At 41.0% G+C, this 21,851-nt stretch overlaps 1 protein-coding gene and 1 non-coding gene across 2 annotated transcripts in view; both read left to right on the top strand.

Moving 5' to 3' along the window:
- tmeff2a (transmembrane protein with EGF-like and two follistatin-like domains 2a) overlaps window positions 1-13,041 on the top strand; it is a 132,917-nt gene extending 119,876 nt beyond the window's left edge. The window contains exons 6-10 of the mRNA XM_015053880.1: window positions 1,723-1,871; window positions 2,995-3,045; window positions 3,136-3,253; window positions 10,165-10,323; window positions 12,286-13,041. Of these exons, the coding sequence (XP_014909366.1) occupies window positions 1,723-1,871; window positions 2,995-3,045; window positions 3,136-3,253; window positions 10,165-10,323; window positions 12,286-12,382 (574 nt within the window). The 3' untranslated portion in view covers window positions 12,383-13,041. The remainder of the gene's footprint in view (window positions 1-1,722; window positions 1,872-2,994; window positions 3,046-3,135; window positions 3,254-10,164; window positions 10,324-12,285) is intronic.
- Window positions 13,042-16,492: 3,451 nt separating this feature from the next.
- trnas-aga (transfer RNA serine (anticodon AGA)) lies at window positions 16,493-16,574 on the top strand. The gene has a single exon. It is a non-coding gene; the product is annotated as a tRNA-Ser (tRNA).
- Window positions 16,575-21,851: the final 5,277 nt, after the last annotated feature.

Here is a 21,851-nt window from a genome sequence, read left to right as displayed (position 1 = left end):
TGTGTCTGTGTAGGTGTGTGTGTGTGTGTGAGTGAGGTCAGGCGCCCACGGGGCCCTGTATGCAAACGCAGCGTTACGGCGGCGCTCGGAGACCAGTGACAGTTATAATTACAGAATCAGACGTTCTATCGGCATGGCTGTAATTTCTGCTGATCAGGTCTAACACAACAGTCAGTGTGCACATTTCAAAGCACACACACACACATGTTCATAAACGTAGGCGTCACTAAAAGGCGAGTGTGTTCCTCCCTGAAACATCAGCAAAAACCACATGGTGTACTTAAGTTTTTTGTAGCTAAAACTTAAAAATTAAGAAATGACAGGATTTTATAGAAGAATATAAATGATCTCCAAGGAAACCGCCGCTGTGTTAGCTTAGCTACCAGCAGCTGTAGCTAATCTCACCAATCACTTGTTAATAATTGCAAAATAAACATCAAGCCTAAGAACATAAAACTGTAACGGGCTGAATGTTCTGTGTGGGAAATGTTTGAGTCTTTTTTAGTGTTGAGTCCCGTTACATAAAGTGGCGTTGTTATCAGTTGCTATGGCAACGAGTCTGCATAGCGTAGCCGACAGATATCAAGAAAAAAGTGGTTCTGAGTTGTTCTTTAAAGGTTTTTCTGTGTTATTTTTCCCTTTGCTGTGGCTCAGCAGGTCAAGTCGGCAGTAATTGTGCAAGTCTCATTTTTCTCCACATAATCCGCCCTCTGGACACCATCTGCCACGTTCCACAAACTCCGTCAGACATCTGTAGCGAAAGTTCATTAATAAATATTCAGGAAATGCTCGACTATTTGAACAAGTTGTAATTTTTCTGTTAATCTTAAAATTGTTGTGCTAACGCTTCAGCACTTAGCATACAAACATAAGTATTCCTGTATTCTCTCCAGGATACTAGGGAATTTATGAAAACTAAACTCCCTGCGGTGTTTCTGGATCTGTTTAGATCTGAAATAAATGTTTCTCAAATAAAGTCTATTAATTCTGTTTTAGAGACACAAGACACAAAAAAGTAAAAATCTCAGTGAACTTTATAAACATTATGCTCACAAACAACACCCGTGGTCCTACTGCTAACTCCCTGCTTACATAATGAAGCCCAGAGTTAAGGATTTTTTTGTCCAAAAAGTGCCGAATTTATCTCCTTTGAAAAACACATAAAACTATATATTTGTTATGTTCAGTATTTATTTCATGCTTAAAACATTGTTGTCTTTTAATTAGCCTGCAGTGTTTTGGGCTGTAATTATGTATTTCCCTCCTTCTTTGCAGTTGTTCAGTGACTTTTCAACCCATTTTGCACTGTTACGTTATAATATTTCACGGTATTTTCCATTTGGACTTTTCTTTATGTTATCTAATATAAAAGTTAGAAGTTGAGTGACTACTCTTTGTCCCAAAGTTAAACTGTACAGCTCTATTATCGCCGGTTCTTTCATCGTTAATTGCTTTCTGAACACCATTTGTCTGTCAGCCCTCTGGTGTAACTGGACCCGCTTTGCAGAGTTAAATTCGTTTTACTGTATTGTGTGAAACCTGAATGAGCTGAAACAGGGTCCAAAGTCCTGCCTGAGTTCAAGCTGTGCTGCTTTTCCCCTCTTACGCTTTCAACCTCACAGTCAAACACTCTGCAGAATCCAAATTCATCCTTTTAAAGATGCATCAGCGTGGAGAGGAGCAGAAAAGAGCGGAGCTCTAACGTGATTTCTTGCTCTCCAGGTGCGTCTGCAACATCGACTGCTCTCACATCAGCTTCAACCCGGTGTGCGCCTCCGACGGACGCTCCTACGACAACCCCTGCCAGGTGAAGGAGGAGTCCTGCCAGAAGCAGGAGCGCATCGAAGTCAAGTACCTGGGCCGCTGCCAAGGTCCGACGCTCACACACAGACGCATGCATGCAGTCGCAGTGAGAGGTGGAAAAGCACTCAGACACAGAGAGGGAGGTGTCGGCTTGTCTGGAGGAGCAGATGCTCGCTTCGAAACAAAAAACAAAGAAAACACCCTGATTCTGTGGATTCTACTGAAAGGGGCAGTATTACCAGTAACTGAAAAATGCTGCATTTATCATCTCTGTCTCTTTAAGAAACTCCTGCTCTTTCTGAAGCTCCGCCTTCAGGAAGTCATCCCAACATGGCTCCTCTATTAACGCTTTAACGTTTTTACCAGACGTAGCTCCTCTAATGAGCTCAGCTGGTGTTTGCTAATTGCTGCTGGCTAGTCTGAAGGAGTTGAGAGGGGGAGGAGCTTCGCCTCAAAGGCGGAGTTAGGTCCACCCAGCTGTTTTAACAGCTGAATGGAGATTAAGGGATTTCTCAGACACGCATGTAAACATCAAAGCAACACTCCAGGTTTGTTTTTGATGAAAGTAACATTTTAACATGACGTAAAGATGAAGAAGAGGTTGTTTTTACTTGATGCTGCCCCTTTGATATCAATCCCTCCAGGACGTTAAGATGGTTTTTGATTATTGCAAATGAAAATTACAGATTTTGCAGCTTCTGGGTGATACAGGAATCAGATTTATAGAAAAATATGCACACGTCTAGTTTTTAGCTCATCCAGACTCTCTGAGGAAAGACAGAGAGGTTCTAATCCCATCCAATGAGAAGGTTTCGGGTTCTAATCCCATACAGGATGGGATTAGAACCCGCAACCAGCCCTTAATATTTAACACACATAACAATCAGAAAAATGTTGACCTATTTGAGCATTTTCCTTCAGGACTCACCCAACTGTTTTCTCTGAGGTGTATTAGAGAAAAATTCTTGTTCATAACAAATTTATGCAAAATTCTTTCTTCCCTCTGAAGTGAGCAGCAGATCAGCTTCCTTTCTGCTCAGAGTAGTTCATCACAACAGCTGATATTTAACCTCTGAGCAGAGCAGTTTGCATTCAGGCGTCAGGTAGACAGGTGCAGGGATGATAATTTGCATCGGTTTGAGGCTAAGATGGTGGCCTGAGCCGGCTCTGACGTTTCTCTGACCTTTCCAGGCGACATCACCACTGGGAGCAAAGGAGGCGGACACTTTCCTCACACAACGGGTGAGTGCTTCCTGTCGAAATGAGGATAGCCCAGGTGGCTGCAGCATATGTGCACTTAGGAATGCTGAGTGTGTGTCTGTGTGTGAACAGAGGACTCAGGGACAGGACAGGCCCGCGGCTTGTACATCCCCTGTCCGGATCACTACAAGAACTACTGCGCCCACGGAGACTGTCAGTTCCCCAACATGCTCTCCCAGCCGTCCTGCAGGTACACACACACACACACAGCAGTAATGCGACACAGCGTCCCACCGTCTGCCGTTCTGTTATTTAGCATAAAATGCAGAACTTTTAACATTAACATAACCAATTTTTGTTCACTGAAATGCATTTATTTTGTGTCTCATTTTACCAATTTGTGACATGTTGGATTCATCCTAGACATAACTTTAAATAATAATAATAAAAATACAATAAAAGTGTAATTGGAAATCTCACAACCCCCATGCAGTACCTCTGGATCCCTGTAAAAAGCCAAGTAAATTAGCACTTGAGGATTTATCAATCAATTTAGGGGAAGCTAAGTGTGCTAAACATTTTCAAAGTTAGCCAACATGCTAATGTGCTGTATCAATTTTATATTTAGCTGAAGCTAAAGCAAATTTCAACACAGATGTGAAATTTTATTCACCAAAAATATATAAAACATACAAATAACAAATGTATCTGTAAAGTTCAATTAAGGGAAACTAAATGTGCTAAAAGTTTTCAGTTAGCTTAAGCACTAATGAAAAATTAGCTCCATTGTTAGCGCATTAATAGAAGTGTGCCCAGCACTGGAAAATATTAAAGGAAAATATACTGTATGTGTTTAGAAGGAGCAACTGTGTTCAGTCAGAGGCCTTTTCAGATTCACTACGCGACTGACTGCTACAGGAAACTTTACCATCTACAACTACTCTTTGTAGACACTTAGATGATATGAGCTACAGCTTCATCTTTACTCCACTCTGATAACTAACAGAGGAGTAATAATAGCCTAATAGGGAGAGTACTGATTATTAATTTGTTACATTTTTTACATTTTCTCAGCTCTGTGGATCTGATCTTGATGTAACTTTTATAAACTGTATAATTATGCAGGTGATGTATTTATCAGAGCAAACTAAAATAGAAGCCTGAAACGTAACAAAGCTAATAAGTGTGAAATTTTACAGTTGCTTGGAAAAGCTGGAGCCTTTTGCTTAGTTAATTAGACTTGTTTATGCTGACTGAATGTAAGTGCAGAGTGGAGTTAGTGTAGAAGCTCGCCTCCTGCTGAGGCGATACGGCGAAGACCAGCCGCTCCGCTCCAAAACGGATCCCATGTTGTGGTTCTCGCAGCTTAACGAGGATGCCGGTGTTCCCCGGCGCCCACGCGTTACCATTCGGGTTTCTGAGGGGGTGTCGGCAATCACAGCTTCCGCTTTGGTTCGCATGTGTGCAAAAACAAACAGAAAAAAGAGCTGCTTGACGCGGATCAAGAGGCACTGGAGACGCTGATCAGCCACAAGCTAAATTAAATCCTACCTCTGATACGGTGGAGGGTTCTGCTGGGGAACATTAAGGTCTGCAGGAACGTTAAAACGTCCCTCATGAGGTAAAACAGCAGATATTACATGATAGACAATATCCAATAACTGCTAAATGCAAGGCAGCAGCTGAATGCATTTAAGACCTGGGTAAGATGGCTCACAGCAAAGCGGATTCAAGTGACTTTGAATTTGTTGTTTTAGTTTTGTTTCAGAAAAAATACTGTAGGCTCTTTAGTTTTTATCATTTTAAATGAAATATTTGTCCCATGGACGATACCATGTAGTTTATGCTGCAATGCATCCTGGGTAGATGATGTATGCTAGGTGCTATGGTGCTAGCTCCATTCAGACAGAAAAGTAGCTTTTGTGCAGTGAGAAACGTTGAATTAGAAGGTAATGCAGAAATGATGAGAGGAAATGAAGAGGAGGAAGAAGAGAGAGTCGGCAGAGAAATACTTTGAAATGACAACCCAAAAAGGAAAGCATTTGCTACAAAGAGCTCCAGTTCCTGTTTACGGTTAGCATCGGGAGGAAAACATTTTCTCACATAAAACGTGAATATTCTGTTACAAAAACTTAAAGCTGCTTCATTCTCACTTTAAACATCCATTCATTACATTGCATTTATTTTGATTTTGTATTAGTTCCTATTACTTGTGTTAGCTCTAGCTAATGGTGTTAGCTCTAGCTAATGTAGTAAACATTAGATCACAAGCTGATCATGTTTGTTTCGGCACATAAAAACTTTTTAGCAGTTTTCATCAGTCCAGATGTTTTGTGGGCTGGACTAGTTATGAGTGAAATAATCTGCCAGTGGAACTACTTCTCTCTCTTTTTTTTTTTTATCAATATTAAATTATTGACTTGAAACAAGCTCCTATATCTTGCTGAAAAGTTACTTGTAAGTTAGATTTGTCTTATTTCAAATGTGTTATTTGCACTAGAAACTAGACCAAAATTACTTGGTAAGAATTTTGTGTTTTTGCAGTGAAGCAGCCATTACACAGCACATTCAGCGGTAAAACCAGCTGACCAAACATGGGTAACAGAACTCTGCTGGCGTTGCTACGTAATGGGGCGGAACTCTGCTGGCGTTGCTAGGTAATGGGGCGGAACTCTGCTGGCGTTGCTAGGTAACGGGGCGGAACTCTGCTGGTGTTGCTAGGTAAAAGGCAGTGTCTGCTGATTTGTGAGTTACATTCTGCAGGTTTTTGAAAAGGTTTGTTTTCCAGACACCAAAATATGTGAACTTATTTATTGGTGAGTTTTTTTTTAAGTGCTTAAGTGCTTTAAGTGCTTCTTAGAACAACTACAAAAATATTCAAAATTTCAATTTTACTTAATAGATTCCCTTTTAAAGTTTGTACTGTGACAGAGTTCATGGGGAGTGAATACTTTGGTAAATGACAGTGAGCACATAAGCATTGGGTAAAAAGTAAAGATTATCTGAAACTAACCGGATCCACTCAGGTCCAAACTGAGGATCTGGTTCTGCATCCCAACTGGACGGGGAATCTCTTCCTCCCTGCTCTGATTGGTCCCAGCTGCCTTTACCTGCAGACTTTAGCCAGGTGTTTCTACTCTCCTGGCGAATCAATCAGCTGCCTCACCTGCAGGACGGCGGATCTGCAGGAGGTGACCATAGAGCTCCATCGTTTTCTGCTGGATCACTTCTCCATGATAGTCTAATAATAAGGAAATGTTGGTGAAACAGCTTACACAGCAGAATTAATTAGCAGTTATACGATGCCGTTCCCGGGTTTAGTGCTTTTTTATTTCCTGTCGTAAATGCTCACATCAGATCGTAAAATGGAGACAACTGTTTGTCTGACATTGCAATGCCGCTCCGTTTCTGCAGAGAGGAAACAGGAAAGGCTCGTTTTTATCGGCGAGCCGTCCAACGCTTCCAGCCCTTTCAGGAAGCCTTTTTTTTAAGCACAGTGAGCTACTGTGCATAATGACTCCGTGCTGCGGCGCTAATCTTCCCCAATCAGATTTATCAACATATCTGTCCTGCTGGCCTCAGATCAGCGACAGGATTTAATGAAGCTGTTCAGACTTTTGATCACAGATAACCTGGATAAATACCTGCTTTTTCGCCTCCCTCAATTTAAATATTCATTTGTGACGCTGATTTAAATTCATCTGCTGGTGCTTGAGTGATTGTCTATAGGGGCTTTTCTTATCGTCTGAGCATCATTCAGTTTATTGGCTCCAAGTATCTAATTCACACTTGTCAATAAAATGTAATAAGTAACAGTGAAATATTCGGGAAATGAAGTCGCATCATTAATATAACTCTGTTATCGCCTCTTATTGATATTTAATCAGTATGACTGGGAATTACAATAATTCAGTCTGCGAGGAAGAGGAGAGTTAAGGGTAAACTCTTAAGGGTTTTTGCATCTCTAGAGTGATTTTTCTGATTTTAAGCCCAGAAAAACACACTTATAATTATTTAGCAGTGGTGTTCCCAAAGGGGGGCCCACAGGGGCCCGTGGCCCACCTGAAAAAATGCTGCTCCTCCCCAGAGGTTTGTGTTTGGTTCATACAAAGGCATGCCGTCATCTTCTCCAAACAAGACATAAATGTAAAGTCAATCCACATTTTCTCAAGAAGTTCTATAAATAATCAGGGTTCCTGAAACACTTGAAATATAATATAATATTACTCTGCATCGATCTGGTGGTTTAATAACCTGAATAACATATTAAAAACTATAAATATCTTTGTTGCTGAGCTCATATATCTATGTATTCAATGCTTCAGCAGCAAAAGGGGTTTTTGAATTGAAAATGTTGCTTATCTTCTAGACATAAAATGTGATTGATTAATTAAATATAGACCCTTCAGTTAACTCAGTTAAAAATGTTAAGTCCCACCTCTAATAAAAATTTATCTGTTAAAACAGAAAAGATCAAAATGCTTTCAGTTAAATAGTAAAGAACGTGATTTTACACCAATTTAAACATCCTTCTGAAAATAGTTGTATGTTTAAATCAGATTTTTGGTGAAAAACAGAACAACTGAATGTTTTGCAGGAACGTCTTCCTCCTGGTCAGGCTGGGTTTGAGTTTAGCAGTAGAACATGTTGGAGCTGAGCGGACGACAGAAGAACTGGTTTAGTTTAATCAAAATGAAGCAAAGTAGCTTTTATTTGCTGCCCACCCAAAGCCAAATGTTTGGGGGTTTAGGGATCACCAAGCCATACTCTCACCTAGGGAATCAAAATGGCCGACTCTGCCTATGCCATGGATTAATACTTACTTTTGTGAGAATAAGCTCTTATTTTGAAGAGCTGGCTTTGTCATATCAGGAACACAAACATCTGTAATCCAGCACAGAGTGCAGGTATAGTATATTGTGTCCATAAATAGCAGTGATGTTAAGACCTTATTGATGTTACGGGCCTTTAAAACCCACCACTCAGATAAATCAGAGCGGAAACATCTTTCAAATAATTTCCAGCCTCACATGACAGCAGCAGGGGGTCCTGACGCCTCTCGGTCCCTCCTCCGTTGTCTGTAACCTCCATCGCCCCGACTCGCCCAGACAGACCTTCTGGTTGCATACTGAGCAGCGATTATCAGGCTGGCCGTGCGGAGGATCTCTGCTGCCCCCTGCTGGCTGCCCAAACCAGCCCAGTTGTTGTTTTCCCCCAAATAATGAGACCAGAAAGCAGAGCGGTCTGGATTGGAAATGATGAGTGTATGTCTGTGAGCAGCACAGCATCCCAAACAGAACAAGGTTGCTGTGCTTCCTCACACACTGTCAGGTGGAGCGGATGGAGAACGGAAAGGAGACAGTGTGTGTTTGTGCTAAACAAGGATGCGCAGGTGTTGGTGGGTAACAACCTCCCCGGAGACGGCAGGAGCGGCTAGAAAAGAGGAGCTGGTGAGGGATATTAAAGGGAGGACCGTTTTAGCTCATGTCTGACAACAAAGATCACCTCCATTAGTCTGAGTCCATGTGCTTCTGCCAGAGAGAGACGGCGTTCATGTCTGCACCGTGATGAACAAGTCATAGCATGATCAGAGTCTGCACAGAGGATTCCACAGCAGATGCTGTGCTCTGCTAGCTGAAAAGCTAGCTCTGGTAACGCTAAACATGCTAATTTCAACTGTAATGACATAAAATATGTTATATCGCCCTCAAAGGGGTAAATGTGTTATTACACTCCTATTAGCATGGTTGAGCTTTCAGGAAGTGATTCTTTTTATTCTTTTTTTCGCAGTTTTACGCTTGTTTAGTTTTGCTAGCTCAGTTGCTAATAACAGCAGGACTTCGAAGAAAAGCTAAACTGAACAACTGAAACTTAAAAAACAGTAAATTAGCGCTTCAGAACTTATCCATAAAGGAAGCTAAGTGTGCTTTTCAAAGTTAGCATAAATGCTAAAACACTCAATTAAAAAATTAACTACTACTGCAAATGTGCCCAACACTGATTCCACCAGAGTCTTTAATCACTAGGAACAATAATTAATGTCTCATCAGTCAGTGGTGGGAACACTTCCAATAATCCGCTAACAGTGGATTGTTAGCGTTGTTGCTAACTTTCATTTAGCGTTGTTGCTAACTTTGAAATCATTTAGAGCATTTAGCTTTCCCCAATTTAATTTTTCCCGGTACACTATAAAGCGCTAATTCAATTGGCTGTTGTGTAAACTTTCAGGTGAATAAAATTTGAAGTTGAAGTTTTGGTTTTCGACTGATAAAAATGCTTCAAGTAGCTTGACGTTTATATTCAAGCTCTTATTTTGAAGTTGCAGCAGTTCCATTTCCTCTCCTCATGTTCTGTCTTTTTTCAAAGAACAAAAACATAACAGAACAAAATAAAACAAACAATAGAGAAAGATATAAACAAATAAATTTTTTTTCAGCAAGCTTTTGAGCAAATGGCAAGAATAAAATAAATAAACAAATCAGCTGTACAGAAAAATACATTTACATGGGTGTTAAAAAAATACATGCAAAATGTACACATTCTTTTGAGACATAGTGGGTATCAACGTGGTTGAATTTAGCACATTAGCATTAGCTTAGCTGAACTAATGTTTATGATTAGTTTCCCTTTTTCTCATTAACACAAACATTTCCTGTCAGTGTCAGATTATAATTCTGGAATGACAGATTATATTGTTTTAAAGCTTTTGTACGCATCTCCACCGCCTCGCTCTGGACATTTTGGTTTCATAAAAGAGGCAGCAGAGGAGGAAGCTCTGCTGTCAGCAGCAGACAGTCTGTGTAATCAGTGTCACTGTAGTACTCAGAGTGAAATACTCAGCGCCACTTTTATCTGTTAAGTAGGCCTGCAGCTCCTTTATCAGGACGAGGAGCCCAGAACAAAGAGAGGATCACGCACGTCTCGCCTCTCCGTGTGAACCGACGCCCCCTCCTTGTTCCCCGTCACTCACTTTCATCAAAACAGTCACAGCAGAGGAGAAATAACAGACACCATGTTGAATTCAGCGAGAACGTTTCAATTAGAACGCAGAAAATTATTAACCTGTCGCTCACTGACTTTTCCTTCTCTGCCTGTTTCCCCTCACTTCTGCATGTGTGTGTGTGTGTGTGTGTGTGTGTGTGTGTGTGTGTGTGATCTCAGCTGTCACTCAGGCTACATGGGCCCTAAATGTGACATCAAAGAGTACAACGTGCTGTATGTGGTGCCGGGCTCTGGGAAGCTGCACTACGTCCTGATCGCCTCCATCATCGGAGCCCTGCAGGTGGTCATCATCTGCGTGGTGGTGCTCTGCATCACCAGGTGAGTCACACACACACACACATGCACACGCAGCCGGGTTTCCATTAGGGCTGAAACGATTAATCATTATTAATCAGCTATTGAAATAATCGGCATCTAATTTAGGAATTAATTAATTAACTGGATCATAAAGACTCAAAAAATATTCAAAATTTTTGAAAGAACACAGTCAGAGCAGCAATTAAACCAAAACAGTATAAAAATCTTTACATTTTGCATTTAAGATTTAACACAAACCATCTTTGTCTATAAATAATTACCCAGAATTCTTGAAATGGCGGTTTTAGTTTCTCCTGGTTCAAATTCTGCTTAAAAAATCTCCTGTTTTTGTAATTTGACATCTTGAAATTGGGCTCTGTCTCTTTAAAAATTCCTGCTCCTGCTCTATTAACCCTTTAACAACATTTTTACCAGAGTTGCTCTGAGTCATAGCTCCTATAATGAGCTCAGCAGGTGTTTGCTAATTGCTGCTGACTAGTCTGAAGGAGCTGAACCTCGAAGGCGGGGCTAGGTCCACCCAGGGGTTTTGCACAGTTTGACATGCAGGAAAGAATCAAAGCAACTCTCCAGGTTTGTTTTTGATCAGGGAAAAACATTCTAACATGATGGAAAGCTAAAAAAACGTCTTTTACCTGATACTGGCCCTTTAAATACTTGACTTCAGTTGCTTGTATTAAAGAAAACAAGAATCCTTCAGTCAACTCTGAAAGTTTTCATCGCTTTGTCCTTTTGAGAAGACAGAGTCCACAATAATGCGGTGGTATTTCGGAGGACCTTTTCCTCAATAAGGAAGAATGTCAGGAACAAGAGTCAAAGCGCAGATGTGACCTTTCTCTGCTCCTACATGTTTGTCCTTTACGTGAATCAGAAATAAACAGAAAAATCCCGACAGAATAGGCGAGATGTTTGGCCTCTTGTGAATGTGAGCGCCACCTGTTGGACAGGAAGCCTCTGCAGGTGTTTTAAAGGCTCTGTTAAACAGGAAGGAAACGTTAGCGCGGCGGCTGTACTTGTAAAGAACTGTCTCCTCTTTATCATCCCTCCTCACCCTTTAACCGCCCACTCTCTCTCTCAGACCCTCCACGCCTTCAGCACCTCCTCTGCCTCGGCCAAAACCCTTAAAATATTTTATTAAATGTCATAAATTGCTAAGGTCAGCCAGAGGCAGACACACTCCAGGCTAACGCTCTCTCTCTGTGTAAATATATATTTGTGTGAGTATTTTACAGTGATTACATAATGCCTTTTAAAACACAGCTCACCTCGTTTGCTCATGCAGAGTCTTCTGGGGAAACTGACTAAATGTTTTCGCTGAGGTCAGGAAGCTTTTCTATCCGTGAATAGTTGATCAGAACCATTTTTCTGGAGGTCATTGGTACTTTACCACTTTAATCCAACTCCAGTCCGTTTGCCTAGAAAGTCCGGTTTGCTTGTGGAGGTGTGAATGCTAATCAAACCAAAACCCTGGTCCACCTACAAACCTCGGTCCTGGTTCGGTTGAAGTGAACTCCGGCTCAGTTCGAATGCATATGTGAACGCCAAGCGAACCAGAGACTGCTCCAAAGGCAAGTCATGGACTATAGTGCAGGGCATTCTGGGTAAATACAACCAAAACAAACATGCTAGCTTAGCACTAGCGTTTAATAGCTTATGGTGTTTTACCAAAGACAAAAGAGGAATCCTTCAACCGCTAAAATCTGATGCTACTCCGTTTTTGTTTCCATTTTGTAAAGAAGGAAGCTGCACTCAGTGTCTTCAGAGGTTTGTGTTGTTTCCTTCAGTGGTTCTTGCTGCAGCGCCCCCACAGGCCAGGAGGGGAACAGGTTTCTCAAAGAGTTTGGGTTGTTTAAGAACCAGAGCATCTGAAAATGTACCAAACGTTGCAGCTTTGCTCCCCAGTCGAACCGAGTCCATCAGGTCATTAATGTCTCTCTGTGTCTTCCTTTTCTCCTGTTTCTGCAGGAAGTGCCCTCGGACCAACAGGATCAACCGGCAGAAGCAGAACAATGTCCACTTCAGCTCTGAGAACACCATGCGCGCCTCCACTCGTCTTATCTGAGCCCAGACTCGCCGGACAGCGTCCAGCCCCCCGTCAGCGCCGTGGCGTTAGATGTTTTCTTCATAGGCCAACCCTGACCGTTAGCGGCCGCCTCCCTTCACTCGGCTCCCCCTCTCCTGGTACTAACGACCACAGAGGACGCTGGCACAGCGACTTGTACGTCGGGACGATGTTGTCGCCATCGGACGCCGACGCCGTCTCCCTTTTTCCGAGGATTTTTTTCTGAAAAACTGCAGGAGGAGATGGGGGGAGGGGAGGCGTCCAGGACACTGAATGTGAGTGTGTGTGTGAGTGTCTTATTAGATGTGTGCGCTTTGGTAGAGGCCGACTAGCCGGCGTCTGTTCTTTGTAGACGAGGGGCAACAAGCAAACCGGGGGTAGTGCAAAGCAGGGTACCGGGGCTTTAATAACCGCAGTGTGTGTTCAGTGTGGGAGGGGGGAGGGCGGGGTTTCGGGTTACACGTGATGCCTTGCACCTTGTGTTATAGGAGACCTTTGACGGAGGACACACCGTCATTCTAGAGCTCTCTGTTCGGTTGTGACGACGACGTCAGCTACTGTATGTTGAGTTCTATTTCCAATAGTTATTACGACATTGTCTTGATGGGGTCCGTTTTTTCTGTAAATGTAAATAAATAATTTATATCACGAAATGTTTACATGCTGCCTCCGTCTGTTCTGTCTTTGAGTCGTGATGCTCTGTTCACTTTACGACGATGATTCCCAAACGGCATTATCTCCTGGCCAGAAGCAAACCCACAGATACTAAATATGGAAAGAAACATTGAATTTTACTGTTTTTTTGTTAATTATTAAATAATTACCTCATTCACATATCATCAGTGCTGCATAATACCTCCTGATATTAATTGGCATTGACTTCTGTCGTGGAAAATCTTATCAGGCTTCATGAATCTTAATTTAATATATCACCACATCCCTTCTTGTGATATGTAATGTTTTCATATTAATCCCAGCAAATTATGTCTAATCTCAACAGCAGGTCTTTTTCCCGTCAGAAACTTTTCTGACTGGAGGAAATTGATAAATTTGACCTGCAGCCGATCAGAGAAATGTTTTGCTTTGAGGCAGTAAAGGATATTTTTACCTTCTGTTCTCCATCTATAACTTATATTTTATAATAATGATTGAGAAACAGATGACATTCATTTAAAATGTGTTGGATTCCCTTTTGTTGTGTTTTTATTTCCCATCTTCCCGACAGATTTCTGAGGGCTCCTTTAGCGCCCCCTGGCGGCCACCACTGAAAAGTACTACTGGAAGAGATGTTTTTTTTGTTTTTTTCATTGTTTATATCCGTTTTGATGACTAAAATTGTTCCTATCTGTAAATTACAGAAACTCCAGTAACGTAGTTTCTATAAAAGGTTGACATAGATTTATTTAGTATGGAGAACTGGTGATTTTAGTCAGAGATTGTTGGTTTTCCTTCCACTAGTTTACAGGAATTCATTCATCAGCTCAAACTGTTTTAATTTAATTTTATATTAAAGTTAAAAATGTTAGAAGCTATAATTTTTATGAATGTCATATGTCTGGTTTTTTATATGTCAAGTATAGTTAGTCGTTTTTTGTTTTGAAATAGAGACTTTCACTAATTTTTTCCATTGTAATTCAGTAGCAGTAAATGTGCTAGAATCGGTATTTCTCCACTTTCTTTCTTATTTTTAAAAAGAAAATTATTTTATTTCCAACAAGAAGAATCTAAAACAACTGGTGTGTTTTCTGTTTGAGTGTAAATGAAATCAAATCACTTTTTGCTGTGTTCAAATTAAGCCTTACAAGTTTTAGCCGTCAGCGGTTTAGTCTCTCTGCCTCAGGTAACAGATTTGATTTAATTTGTGCTGATTGAATGTTTCACTGTGTTTGAGGCATACAAATGAAGCACACAATGTTAGATTCATTTAATTTCATTTGCAGCAATTAGATGTCCAAAACTGGTCCCAAAATAAACAGAGTAATTACAAAAACCATCAAAGTTCAAGGATTGAACATCGTTACAGCAGAGCTGGATCAGGATTCTAACTGATCAGTTGCTCACATTTTCTTTCAATGTTTCTGACATGTTTTAACACCTTAAATATTGTTTTCTGTCAGGTTTAAAAGTGATGGATGTTGGAAAGAACAATAAAAACGTCTCGGTAGGGCTGGACAATAAGTCAGATAGACACCTATGTAGAATATCTAACTATTCAATCTCTCACAGCTAAGCTAGGTTGGTGGAATCAACTGTCTCGCTCTTTGGTTGCTTAGCAACAACCTGCTGGGTAACCAGCAGTTTTAAGTCCCGCCCAACCTTGGTTACCTAGCAACGGCCTGATGAGTAACTGACGCAGCAGCAGTTTCAAATTTCCCCACCAAGGCTCATAACTGTGGATAAAACAGGAAGAGTGACGCCAAGTCCAGTTCAGTATTCTTTCTTACATGATCCAGATGTGGGATGAGTTCAGAAAACCTTCAGGCTTCCAGTTTTGTTGTCTGAAAATTGTAAACCAATGTCTTTCATTATTTGTCACTTCAGGAACAACGAAACAACTAATTTAAGGTAGGAATATTTTGATTGTAAAACGAGATAACAGCTGAATTTCCATTGACCATAAATATATAATTCAGAAAATAAATTTGCTTAATGGTAGTTTTTTTCAAACAAGTTTTGGAAAAGAAAAAAAAATTATAAGTTCTGGCACTAGGATGAGTTGGGTTTGTTTTGGCCGTATCAAAAATTGTTTATTTTACAAAACTGCAGTAGAAACATTTTTTTCGCATCACAGGAGTCACATGACCACCATAACACTGCTGGTGGAAACAACAACGAAGAAGAAGAAGAAGACAGGAAGTAGTTGGAGGATGATGTGTCGTGTTTTTTAATGACATCGATTGAACGTACATGTGACTTTTAATGTGTTTCTTTTTTTAATGGAAACCCCACAATTGCGAAATTGTGTTGTTTTTTTTCCAATACTGGGAGAATATTGACAAAGTTTTGTGTACATTTGTAGTGGAAACACAGATTTGGGGGATTAATCTTAGGAAGACCGTCTGTTTTCATGCTGCAACAGCCCAGACTACTAACGGTGGACTTTCGTCAGCTGTCAGAGATCAAGTCTTCAGTCTTCTAGCGGTTCGGTCGCTTCCGGTCTGTTGAAAATGACTGGGTGCTTGTAGGACAATTAATGATGAACATCGATCCGAAGGTCCAACAAGAAAGCAGGAGAAAGGTTTGTAGATGTACGGCTAAATTCACATATACGAAGCTAACAAATGTTAGCTTTGTGGCTAACATTAACTTTAGCTTATGCTAGTAGGCAATGTTCTCGGACATTTTCATTTTAAAAATGTGCTATTTAAGTATCTAAATATTTTTCATTTATTCTGTTGACCAATGTTTTTACCTTATTTTGTGTTTATTTTGAAGTAGAAAATTTCTGAGCTAAAACATCTTTGAGGAAAAACTTTTAGATTAATCTAAAATATGTATAAATTGAATGGCCTAGTGCTGTTTTTATAAGTGTTTCCAGATATTGCCCAGCAAAATAGAACTATTTAATTCTCTGCAGACTCACATTTTTGTATATTTTCGTACATTTAATGTCATACAGAAGTGAGTAAAATTGTTGTACTTGACTGACTTTTTAAATGAAATGCATTTCTCCTGAACCGTACTTTGCATTTTATTAGAAATACTTTTAATTTTAAGAACTCTTCCTCTTACGTAAGTACAATTTTTGTTTATTTTACCCACTTCAGTAAAAGAAACATGTTCATCTTTAGGTGGGAGCAAATAAAATTGTCACTCAAAGCAACAGGTGTAAACCGCCACTAGATGGTGCTGTTGTCTCCTGATCGAATAGTACAGCGGTCGACGTTGTTGTGGTTCCGGCTGCTTCGTAAATCTGGAAATTTCAAACTTGTTGACCACGGAGAACGATGTTTTGGTGTGTTTTGCGAAAACGAACAATCCGCAAATATGTGACCGTTCGTTAAGTGTTTGGTTTCACATAAATAATAGAAACAAACTCAAACGCCTGTGAGACAGAACCCCGGGGAAGATACAACCTCATATTGCGTCATAGGTAGGTTATGTTGCCATGTTGTCGTGGCCGAGTGGTTAAGGCGATGGACTAGAAATCCATTGGGGTCTCCCCGCGCAGGTTCGAATCCTGCCGACAACGAGTTGCTTTTGTTTTTCCCTAAGTGATTTAATTCTCTTTTAATGTTTCGACGGTCACAAAAAATATATATATAATATCATCTTTTATTTTTATTTGCATAACTTTGGCTGCGTTCATGCTAATGTTACTAATAGATTTGGTTTCAAAGTTGTGATTCTTTATGTTTTCTGCACATTTAGAAAGAAACTAAAACGTAATATTTAAAAAATACAACAGAGGTACTGATGAATTCACAATGATGGTGAAAATAATTCTTAATATTTTAGTACAATAAACAAAAATGCAAACTGGACCAAATGTAATGATAAAAACTGCTTTGATATGGTCAGAGTTATTTTTAATAAAACTGGAAACTGATTTTAAACAAACCATTATAATATATATTATTTTTAACTTTTATTATGGATTCTGCAAGGGTTTTTCACTGAATCTACCAAAATAATCTAATAGTTTTCTCCACTTTGTCTTTGTCATCGTCCTTTTACCTCCTCTAAATGATGAAATGTGTTTGTTGGCATCGGTATAAATCTGACAGGCTGGAGGAACAGGGAGGAAAACTGAACATCCGGGTTTCCCATTTCAGACGTCAGGATCCAGTAAAAGCTGCTGGTGGACGACAGCTTCCAGCTTTTTTCAGATTTCTGTTTACAGACTGGAAAGATAAGAGCCTTTGATGTTCAACCATAACCAGAAACTGAAGCATTCAGCAGCGCCCAGCTGTAATCTGCAAGGAAAAGGAAATCCTGCTAAAAATAAAATCATTTAAGACAACTGATATATTTATATTTGCAAGAGATCAGAAAATGTTTTTTTTTATTTATGTCCAAGTCAAAGTTCAAGTTTTTTGTTTATAACATCACATGAAAGCTATTAAATGTAGCTTTTCCCCTTCGTCAGACTGATTTTGTACGTATATATAAATATTTAAATATATAAATATTTTGTCTCTTCCATTTCCCATGTTGTAAAGAAACCATTTCATACCCATGTACTAAAACTGTTGCACACGTTTATTTCTTGCTCATTATTGATTTTCTGCTAATTTTATAGGAGTTATAGGATTACGTTTTCTCATAGCAGACACTAAAACTGTTTTCACACCTGGCAGTCCGGTAGATTCGGTTCAATTTTGGACCAAAGTTGCAACATTTATATATTTTCAGCTGCTGCAGTTCTCAAACCAACCAAAACCTGTTCCCCTCCTGGCCTGTGGGGGCGCTGCACCAAGAACCACTGAAGGAAACCACACAAAACCTCTGAAGACACCGAGCACAGCGTCCGCGGAAGAGGACAGTTTGCTGTTTGTGGTTCAATTAGCATTCACACCTCCCCAAACGAACCGAACTTTCTGGACAAACGAACTGGATTTGGACTAAAACGGCCTGGTGTGAATGCACTGCAAGTAGAATAAAGATAATAAACTTGTGGTCCCTAAGTTAAATTGAGCTCCAGCAGTCATATTTCCAGCCCCAAACGGCAGAAGGAAACAACGTGATCATCTAAATGCAGAACCACCACGGTGTGATTGTTACAAGACGTTGCACAGCAAAAGGCACCACCTTGCTCTTAACATGCAAATGAGTGTTTTTTGTTGGATTGGTGGAGGAGAAGCAGTCAAGCCTCGCTGAGTGACCTAAGGCAGTGAAAGTGCATAGGTCTGCAGTGAGATCATAGTTTCAGTTGCTGAAAAGCAAGTAAAAACAGAAGTTTCTGGAGGTCAGCTCTGCTTAATGAGCAGTACAGAGAGACAGATCAACTCAGCTGCTGCTCCCCACTTAGTCCTGGACGGGTCCCTCTTAAAACCGCCTCAAACAACAAACAATATAAATGTTTTTCTAATCCTTGTGCTTCAGAAATTTACTTTTAGTCCTGCTGTCAGTTTTCTCACACCTCCTAAACAGTCACGTCTATAGGTCAAAGGTTACGCTATGCTGGCTCTAGCTGCAGGTGTAGTTAGCCGCTGCTTTAGCAGACAGTGTTGCCAGATTGGGCAGGTTTCCACCCAGTTGGTCTGCTTTTGAACATGTTTGACTGGACTTTGGACAGGTTGTTAAAATTTGGGCTGTTGAACACGACATCATTAGTGGTGAATCATTGGTTAATCAAGTGTCATTGTGTAGTAGTGTTGTAAAGCAGAAATATTTTGATTTATAAGGAGATATCACCAAACACATTCAAGTCTCGTTGAGTCAGGATCTCTGCCGTTCCAGTCGGATCTGGTTCTGGTCAGAATACAATAAAGGACGACCAAAAATGAAACTGAATGCACGACACAATCAACATGAGTTTGATTAGAGGTTGATGTTTGGGCTGTTTTGTTCTGTTTTTGGGCTGGAAGCTGTCAGTCAGATCTGGCAACCCTGTTAGCAAACCTGATGCATTTAGTTTTCAGTTTTTGACAAAACTGTGTCTGATTCCAAGGGAGGTTGTTGGTACCGTAACCTGTGTGGACTTGCCCCGTATCTCACCAGGATATCCAAATGTAGATCATTTACATCCCACCTGATAGCTGAACTTCCTCTGCATGACTGAGCACCTGTGTGGAAATTAGCAATGAGGTGGAACGCAAGTGATCAAAAAAATATCTCTGGAGACGGGCGGCTGTGGCTGGAGTGGCTCCGGCCCAGGAGAGTCCTCACTGATTCACAACCAACAAGCCGCTCCGTCGCTCCAGAGCTGCCGTCACGAACTGAACAGGCCTGAGAACTGATGGTTCTCCTGAAACAAATGGAGAGAGACGCCAACCTGCAGAAAGCTTTTCCTCACCGGCTCAGTGCGTGTGTGTGTGCGTGTGTGTGTGTGTGTGTGTGTGTGTGTGTGTGTGTGTGTGTGTGTGTGTGTGTGTGTGTGTGTGTGTGTGTGTGTCACGCTCTCTGCTTCTGAAATTGGTCCATTAGCAGCAGTACTTGCAGCGCTGCAAAATTACACTCCACAAATAAACACACTGTTCTTGTAGTGTGCAAGGCCACGTTTAAGTGAGCGTGTGTCCAACACGGCGCTCTGTGGAAGAGGGTCATTTAAAGATCCATCACCATCTGTTTTGGTCCCAGCATGCCATTTTCTTCTCTGCAGGAGCCTTTGATTTAGCGACTAAAGGGTACCATTGCTTACGTTCTTCCCACTGCGCGACCAGACATCCAGCCTGAGCTGCTTATACAAATCAAACGCTGCCGGGCATCCATCGTATCATCACAGGTTGGCCCATCTGCCCACAATTGTTGCAGGTAATCTCGAACATCGGGGTGCCATTTAAACACTGATCAGGAAATGTGTCGGCTGCACAAAACCAGCTTAGATTAAGAAGGAAGTAAAGGCAGCAGGCAGGATGTGGATGTTTCTCCTGATTTGGTTTACTTTTGGTCATGGGCTTCAGTCCCACCAGCCATGTTTAATCCGGTTTAATCCAACTGTAGTTTGTTTGCCTATAAAGTCCGGTTCGTTTGGGAATGTGATAATCGAACTCTGATGCAAACTGATCCACATAAAAACCTCAATCTCAGTTTGGTTGAAGTCCATATGTGAACAGAGTCTGCTCCAAAAGTAGGAAGTGGATTACAGCGCAGGGCATTCTGGGTAAGCACAACCAAACACAAATGTGCTGGTCTAGCACTAGCAGGAGAAGTGACTTGTTGTCAATCTTCCAGCGGTTTAAATCTGATGCCACTCCATTTTTGTTTATGTTTTATTGCGCTCAGTGTCTTCAGAGGTTTTCATGTTGTTTTCCTCAGTGGTTCTTGGTGCAGCGCCCCCTCAGGCCAGGAGGGGAACAGGTTGGTTTGACTCAGCAGAGAGAAAGAAGAACCACAGCAGAGGAGATGGAGCAGATGGTGAAACTTTGGTCCCAATTGAACCGAGTCTACTGGACTATCAGGTGTGAAAACAAGCCAAGGATGCTCAATAAAACTATTTTCTTTTTTTTTTTGCTGAAATCCATTTTTTTTATTAGTTAATACTACTGATTAAATGTGACTGCACTCAGAACGGTTTGCAACTCACATGCGCAGAAGAACATTGACGTCAAACAGCAGCGCTCCGTTTACTAAAGTAAGACTCAGTGCAGTGAGAAAGTAAAACCACACCTGCTAAAATGTAACAAATGTTGCATTTTGTCCCCAAATGGAACCAAGTCGACCAAACTACCAGGTGGGAAAACTCCCTTAGAGAAGATCCACAGCCTCATCCATGAACATTCAGTGTAAGAGTTTAAATTAATACCTTTTTTCTGCCTTTTTAATGAATGAATCCAGTGAATCTGATTTGGTGACATTTTGTCAAAGGATACAAAACCAATGAAGTTTCTTCGATGTTGAACTGAGGCCAACAGCTTACATAAACGCCCCGCCCTGGTAGGTTCCTGGAGGTTCAGGCCGCCCGGCGTGTTGCAGCGTGTCTCTGCTGCAAAGTTTCAGCAAAACTACTCTGGAGAGTCTTTATGATTCCAATACTATGTTACCAACATAAGAAAACATACATAACAGGAATTCATGCTATAAGACATAAGCATGATGAGTTAATTCAAGGAAGAACTTTTGAGGAAGTGAATTAAGTCACGTTTGCTTTTCTCAGCCTCTAGGTGGCTTAATGAGTCCATCTTCTGCTGCTGATCATGACATGATGTTTATCACGTTTATAGGATGTAAACGATGTTTAAGTCAAGATAACATTCCTTTGCATTCCACTGGGAAACAGAGGATACCAGCAGGAAAACTGGAAAACCTCCAGCCGTTTAGGAAAAGACTGAAAAGAGGAAGGATGGATGGAAAGAAAATGGGCCAAAAGTCCGGATGGGATGGCCGTTCCCTTCACTGCATAGAGTCCCGTGAGTGAAAGTGGGAAAAGTCAGAGTGGAGGAACAAGAGGTCGAACGTTTGTGTCAACAAATGTGTCCGTCTCCCGGGGAAAGTGGTGACAGAATCTGGGTTTGGACTCGGCCTGGGAGGGAAGTTACTGTTTTAGTTGAGTGAATATCTCCCACTTCAGCGTGACTTTCACAGTTTGATGCTGATCGAGTGAGAGCCCTTTGCAGAGGAGGTGTTAGCCTCACATGTTGACACGGAGGGATCTGCCGCTGACTCTTCTGGCTGCGAAAAGTGTGTCAAAAAAAAAACATGGCAAACTGCAAACTCTCCTGTCAGAACCTGGTGTCAGCAGGACGTCATTAAATGTTCCCTTTACGACACCAGGGTCGTTTTTTACAGCATTCGCTCTAAAAACTGACATCATCATCTTAATTAACCGACTTCATAGATTGGTCTGGACATCCAGAAGTATTCAAAG

Source organism: Poecilia latipinna, unplaced genomic scaffold (assembly GCF_001443285.1).
Source record: "Poecilia latipinna isolate Pla-1442-1.1 unplaced genomic scaffold, P_latipinna-1.0 Scaffold1211, whole genome shotgun sequence".
Lineage (NCBI taxonomy): Eukaryota > Metazoa > Chordata > Actinopteri > Cyprinodontiformes > Poeciliidae > Poecilia > Poecilia latipinna.
The sequence above is the reverse complement of the archived record's forward strand: the minus strand, read 5'-3'. Positions and strand labels throughout refer to the sequence as shown.